Here is a 7,302-nt window from a genome sequence, read left to right as displayed (position 1 = left end):
CATAAAACTAACTCAAAGCCCACCCCCCACCCCCGAATTGGGCCTGGCCTTCACAGAGGCCTACACTAGCCAAGCGTCCGGGTTTCCAGAACAGGGGAAAAACCCAAGTGGTTCTAGAGGAGGTGGAGGCGCCGCGCTCCTGCCCCAATCCCGCACCCAATCCTCCAATGGGTGTCCGGGGAGGGCGGGCTACCTGCAGACTTGGGGCACTATTGGCCCTGGAGTCTCTCCGCCCGGGCAGTGGGCGGAGCAGCGTGGTGACGTGTCCATACGGGCGCCGAGGCGGAGAGCGCGCGCTCGCAGACGCGGCTGTATTAAACGGTTGCTGGCGCAGCAGGCTGGTTGTTATCTTCCTGGGTCTCCGGCTTTCGCTTGTGCGTTTGCAGGCTCGCTCTTACCTTGTGACGCCCAAGCAGGCTACAACTTCCTCCTTATTTTCGCCTGTAGCCGCGTCGTTGCGACTCTGCCACCATGTTCGAGGCGCGCCTGGTCCAGGGCTCCATCCTGAAGAAGGTGCTGGAGGCACTTAAGGATCTCATCAACGAGGCCTGCTGGGACATAAGCTCGAGCGGCGTAAACCTGCAGAGCATGGACTCCTCCCATGTCTCCCTGGTGCAGCTCACCCTGCGTTCCGAGGGCTTCGACACATACCGCTGCGATCGCAACTTGGCCATGGGTGTGAACCTCACCAGGTGAGCCCTGGGGTTGCCGAGAGCCGGGCTCTGGTGCACCCCCATCTCCTGCTCTTGGCGGGAGCGCCTGCGTGAGCCGGGCCTTCATTGGCCCACATGGACCATCTGCGCCATCTCATTGGCCTGCGACACCGAGGGGCGGGATCTAGCAGAGCGCGCGGTTCGGAAAGCCCGCGCTGGCAGCAGCGCGAACCGGCTCTTTCCGCGCCAAAGTCACAAAGCGGGTGGTGGCGGGAAAATGACGGCTTCTCTGCGGTGGCAGGAAGAGACTTGCACAGTTCTTTGGCCGTTTGGTCCTGGCGGCCTTGGATGAGAAATCTATGGCTTGATTGACTTAGAGCGTGCCCTAGTTCTGTCACTCTACCTAGGGACAATTGGTTGGTTCCGGTCTTTTATTCTTACAAAGTTTCAGTGAGCACCCCCAAGTTTCTGGACTTAAAATTTCTCCAGGGCAGTGGCTTGCAACTTTTTGGTCGCTACCTGTCTAGTACATAACCATGTTTAAATCTTAAGGCTTAGGAGAAATACCCGGACTACATGCAGTGTGTTTTAATGGGTATCTTAGATTTTTAATGATCGTAACGACCCAATAATTTGCTTCACCTACCAAAAGGATTTGCAGTTCATAAAATACTGCTCTTTTGTTTATGTCCAGAACTGAAATTGCTACTGGTAGGGTGTGTGCTTGTTAAAGTATAAATACTGCCAAATTGCACTCCAAAATGGCTGGACGGCCTAATGGGTATAAATGGCAACTCCTTGTTTTAATTGCGTCAGCAATTAACGAGCTTGAGAACGTGGTGTCAGTTTTAAATCCTGTGTCTTCTGTGCTCTAGCATGTCCAAAATACTAAAATGTGCTGGCAATGAGGACATCATTACACTAAGGGCGGAAGATAATGCAGACACCCTGGCACTTGTATTCGAAGCTCCAAGTAAGTCATACTCTTCTACAAAGTTAGAGGAAATTTAAATGCAGTGTTAAGTATTTCTCAAAGTTGTGAGAAATTTAAGGTAATGTTTGTAAAACTTTACATCACTGCTATAAACTTACATGCTTTTTTTCTTCAATCTGCTTTCTTTTGGTAGACCAAGAAAAGGTTTCAGACTATGAAATGAAGTTAATGGATTTAGATGTTGAACAACTTGGAATTCCAGTGAGTATGAAATTTCCTGAGTGTACTGTACACAAGTCATGATAGTTATATTTGTTAATACAATTTAAAGCCCAGTTCCCAACAACTATATGTCTGCTGATACATGTTCCAAAGTGGGGTTTTTAGTACTTAGTCATTTGTAATGTCATTAAACTACAGTACTCTAAAATGGATCATTTCATTCCCGCTAAATGAATATTTGCATTAACCTCCATGCTTTTTTTTTTTTTTTTTTTTTTAAGTTTATTTAATTTGAGAGAGAAAATGGGGGCGCGGGACAGAGAGGGAGGGAAAGAACCCCATGAGCCAAAGTTGGACACTTAACCAGCTGAGCCACCCAGGCACCTGTCCCCCTTTTTTTTTAAAGACTTTTTTTTTTAATATTTTATTTATTTTTTGAGAGAGAAAGCAGGGGAGGGGCGGGGTTGGGTAGAGGAACCGAAGTGGGCTCTGTGCTGACTGGCTGACCGCAGTGAGCTTGATGTGGGGCTCAAGCTCAGGAACCACAAGATTATGACCTGAGCTGAAGTCAGACGGTTACCAACTGGGTGATCCAGGTGCCCCTGCACCACCCCCCTTTTTTAAAGAGTATACTTTAGGGCTATACTAACAAATTCATTAAGGTTAGGTTTATCAAAATCAAAAGAGAGAAGAGATGTTGGGATGTTGAAAATGCTTAATATTTTTTGTCTTGTTTTGGAAAGTAGTTGGGCCTGCTTACAACATCCATCATTGTTTATATGTCATGGGCTAATGCCCTCTTGATTTAGCTTTGGAGGGTGATTAGGGGAGGCTCTTTTCCCTGGATAGCGCATTTATTATTACAGGTCTAAACTCTAATTTTAGTTTTCTTATGATTATTCTTACTATATACTTGTTTTATATCTGCATTTATTTTTTTGAGTGTTAGAGTGTGTTAAGAAATCACACAATGAGTGATATTTCAAAGTAATCAGGAAATCTTAAATTCTGAATTCTTGTCTACATGCTGAGTCTTCAGAAAGTGAGGATGCCAAATCTTTAATTTCCAGCAACTGACCTTTAAGTTTGTTTGTTTGTTTTTAAATAGGAACAAGAGTATAGCTGTGTAGTAAAGATGCCTTCTGGTGAATTTGCACGTATATGCCGAGATCTCAGTCATATTGGAGATGCTGTTGTAATTTCCTGTGCAAAAGATGGAGTGAAGTTTTCTGCAAGTGGAGAACTAGGAAATGGAAATATTAAGTTGTCACAAACAAGTAATGTCGATAAAGAGGAGGAAGCTGTAAGTTTTTAAGTAAACAAAATACTTTGAAGAGAATTATAACCCTGCTTAACATTAGTCGGTTTGGGCTGCTATAGCAAATACATTGACAATGGCTTATAAACAACTGAAATTGATTTCTCACAGTTCTGGAGGCTGGGAAACTGGCAGATTCAGTGTCTGGTGAGGACCTGCTTCTTGGTTCACGGAAGGGTCAGAGGAGCTGGCCTCTTTTATATAAGGGTACTAGCACAAAGCACCTCCCAAAGGCCCCACCTCCAAGTTCCAACACATTGGTGATTTGGTTTTAACATGAATGAGTGGGGGGGGGGGCACACAAACATTCAGTTTATAGCAAGGTAATTGTAAATCAACAGAAGTATCTACTTGGAGGTAAAAATCTACCTTTTAGGAGCTCTTTATGTGATCTTTATATTAACTTTCTGCATGGAAGGCCCAATAGGGGGCCTAGAGAACTCCCCCCATTTAGCAATAACACTCTAATTACTAAATATCCTTAAATTAAGGTTTTCCTATAAATTGGGTGCTTTTTTAAGATCCTTAGAGTATTTATAAATTAATATTTTGTAATTTACTAAAAAAAAAACTTGCTAGCCTTTGAACCAAAGCATCAGTTAACTCTGTAAATGAAAGGACCATCGAAGGTTCTAGAAATCTCCATAGGATTATTAGGATTAAATATGGTAACGTATTCAAAGTGGTTAACACAGTGTCTGACAATGTAAGTTTATAGTAAATATTAGATACTATTTTCTAGTCCCTTGCATGAGTAGTCAACCTTCAGTTTAAATGAAGGTAAAACTCAAGTTTAAATGAAGACTTAAAACTATTACTAACAAAAGTCCAGGGGTTAATTCTGAATTAATAACTCCCCTGCCAATCTGGATTTTTTTTTTTTTTGTTTTAATCTCAAACATTAGTTCTTCTATAAATATGTTTTATATCTGAAGCATAAACATTTTATGACATTCTTTGATATTAAGGAATTTTTCAGTGTTTCCTATTTCCTTGATTATTTCAGGGTTTTTGTGTGTGTGTGTGTGTGTGTGTGTGTGTGTGTGTGTGTGTGTGTGTGTGTGTTTTTATGTTTATTTGAGAGTGCAAGCATGCCAGAGAGTGTGTGGTGTGGGGGAAGGGCGGGGGGGGGGTGGTGGGGAAAAATCCCAAGCAGGATCCATCCATGTTCAGTACATCAGCTCTATGTCTTGAACTGTGAGATCAAGCTGAAATCAGGAGTCGACCACTTAACCAATTGAGCCATCCAGGTGCCCCTAGAAGTTTGTTTGAATCAAGATTTTAATAGGCTGTACACATTATAGTTTGGTTGATGGGCCCACAAATTTATTTTAATCTATTGGTTCTCCATTCAGTCTCTGTGCAACCCCCCATTACAATTTGTTGAAGCAAGTCCTTTGTCATTGAGTTTTCCCAAACTCTGGATTTTGCCCATTGTATCCCTTATGTCAATTAATATGCTCCTCTAACCTGTATTTCCTATAAACTGGTAGTTCCAGCTCTAGAGGCTTAATATTCAGTGTTTGGGAGTAAGAATACTTTATAGATGGTGGTGTGCCTCCCTCTAGTAGGCATGAGGTGTCTAGATACATTGTTTTAGCAACCATAATAATTGTTTAGAATCCTTGTCATTAGGGTTGTAATGTATTAACACATTCCATTCTTCATTTATTAGAAATATTCCCATGAAGAGCAGCTTTCTCTTAACACATAATTGGATTACCTGAGGTACAGTTAATACGAGAAAGGCAGACTAAATACTTGATTCTTTTGCTTTATTTATCAGTCTTCAAAATTAGTTTCATACCACTCTCCAAAGTAACCAATAAAAGTTTTGGTTTTGGGGGCACCTGGGTGGCTCAGTCGGTTGAGCATCCGACTTTGGCTTAGGTCATGATCTTGTGGGTTGTGAGTTCAAGCCCCGAGTCGGGCTCTGTGCTGACAGCTTAGAGCCTGGAGCCTGCTTCTGATTCTGTCTCCCTCTCTCTCTGCCCCTCCCCTGCTCATTCTCACTCTCTCTCTCTCTCTCTCTCTTTCTCTCTCAAAAATAAATAAACATTAAAAAAAAAAAAAGTTTTGGGGGTGCCTGGGTGGCTCAGTTGGTTGGGCATCTGACTTCGGCTCAGGTCATGATCTCACGGTCTGCGGGCTCGAGCCCTGCATCGGGCTCTGTGCTGACAGCTCAGAGCCTGGAGCCTGTTTCAGATTCTGTGTCTCCCTCTTTTTCTGACCCTCTCCTGTTCATGCTTTCTCTCTCTCAAAAATAAATAAACGTTAAAAAAAAATTTTTTTTTAAAGTTTTGGTTTTGGTTTGTTTTTAAATGTATATTCTAAACATGCGTGCAATTTTTCTTGATGTTTTTCAATAGGATTAATCTTTTGTTTTCTCTTAGGTTACCATAGAGATGAATGAGCCTGTTCAGCTAACTTTTGCACTGAGATACCTGAACTTCTTTACAAAAGCCACTCCACTCTCTCCTACAGTAACACTCAGTATGTCTGCAGATGTACCCCTTGGTAAGATAAGTTTTTTTGTAGGTAAAACAAGGTACCTTGTTTTGTAGGTAGTATATGTAGTCCTTCCCAATAATTAACTGTGTTCCTGTCTTCTTTCAGTTGTAGAGTATAAAATTGCAGATATGGGACATTTAAAGTACTATTTGGCTCCCAAGATCGAGGATGAAGAAGGATCTTAGGCATTCTTAAAATCCAAGAAAATAAAATTAAGCTCTTCGAGAACTGCTTCTGAGATGCCAGCATGTACTTAAGTCTCTTCTGTCACCAAATCTGTACCTCTCAGTACATATGTAGATATTTTATGTAAATAACCTATTTTTTCCTCCATTCTTTACAATTTGTTTAAAGAATAAAGTCCAAAGTCAAATCTGGTCTTGTTAACCTAGAAATATCTCTGCCTTAACCTAGAAATACCCATGATTTTCATAACAAAAGGGTTTTGACTATAAATGCAGTTTTAATTTTTTCAATTTAAATAAACGTTATTTGAATTTCAAACATCACAAGACAGTGCCTTCATTTGGACCATGACTGTTGCAGGTATCCTAGGGAATTCACTTCAAGCTACTGTTTTCTAGAAATGTGTTTATTTTTTCAGTCCAGGGGAGCCTGATAAATAATACATTGATACAGCAATAAAAGTATTCCAAGTACAGTAGCTGACAAGGTATTTGGGGGGAGAGGATTTATTTGCCAAAATTACTTTGGTATTCTTCTACCCTTAACTCAAGAAATGAACAGAAGTATAGACCAAATCCTATATATTTAGTTATTTTGCCAATTTTGTTAGCAAAACTAACACTTTAAGAAGCTTTATGAACCCAAAGCCATGTGTGCTTTAGAAGACTAGCAGTGCTATAGGGCAGTGTTTCTTTAGCCTATGGAGCCTTTTGAAAGAATCTTGAAAGATTCAGTAGATACGAGTTAAGGCCCAAGGAGTGTGTTTGTGCAAAAATAATTTTTCTAGTGTAAGTAGCCTTTTTGGGGACTTAATCCCAGCACTTGTGAAACAGACTGTTGAAATGTACCTACTAATGGTGCCACAAGGCCACAAACTGGCTTTCTACATATTGAGAATTGTTTCACTAAAGTCCTTTTTCCCGGTGTATTTTGGGCTTGGCGGTTTAAATGACTGATTTCTTTGGTGTAATACCTGGAAGAACTCACAATCCAGTAGGTTACTGTTCATTACCTTCTGTGTGCCTGCGGGGTGGGGAAGAAGACGGAAAAGGGGCCTGATGGGAGTTGGGAGTGATGTGACTAACTTATCTAGAATGTGGTGATGATTCCAAGCCTATGCACTTGTCAAACTCCTCCAATTGTACTTTATTGTATGTAAATTATACTTTAATAAATCTGACCTTTGAAAAGCTTCATGTGCTGCAAAATGTCCCTTGTCGGCGGGCTTCTTACCTGGGCAAGACCTGATAGGCGAGGAGAGGGAAACTGAAGCACAAGAATGTGGGGGCACTCGAGTAGTGTTGGGGTATTGACTAGCAAAACCGCTGCGCGCCCTGAAGGAAGGCCCGCAGTCCTGGGCAGTGGATAGGCGACCAAACAGTTCCGGTTATCCGGTGCCTCACCGGCTCGGCTTTCGTCTCCCGGGGGGCGCCACCACCACCGCCCGAGGGATCACGGAAAGAAACACGTAGCCTGCT

General features: G+C 42.1%; 1 protein-coding gene across 1 annotated transcript; it reads left to right on the top strand.

Annotated features, from left to right (window-relative positions):
* The first annotated feature begins 255 nt into the window (after positions 1-255).
* Positions 256-7,020, top strand: PCNA (proliferating cell nuclear antigen). Its single transcript, XM_007073233.3, has 6 exons — positions 256-692; positions 1,529-1,626; positions 1,781-1,848; positions 2,918-3,112; positions 5,521-5,644; positions 5,744-7,020. The coding sequence occupies exons 1-6, from the start codon at positions 472-474 to the stop codon at positions 5,821-5,823; spliced, it is 786 nt and encodes a 261-aa protein (XP_007073295.1). The 5' UTR covers positions 256-471; the 3' UTR covers positions 5,824-7,020.
* The last annotated feature ends 282 nt before the right edge of the window (positions 7,021-7,302 follow it).

Source organism: Panthera tigris, chromosome A3 (assembly GCF_018350195.1).
Source record: "Panthera tigris isolate Pti1 chromosome A3, P.tigris_Pti1_mat1.1, whole genome shotgun sequence".
In the NCBI taxonomy this organism is placed as follows: Eukaryota; Metazoa; Chordata; class Mammalia; order Carnivora; family Felidae; genus Panthera; species Panthera tigris.
The sequence above is the reverse complement of the archived record's forward strand: the minus strand, read 5'-3'. Positions and strand labels throughout refer to the sequence as shown.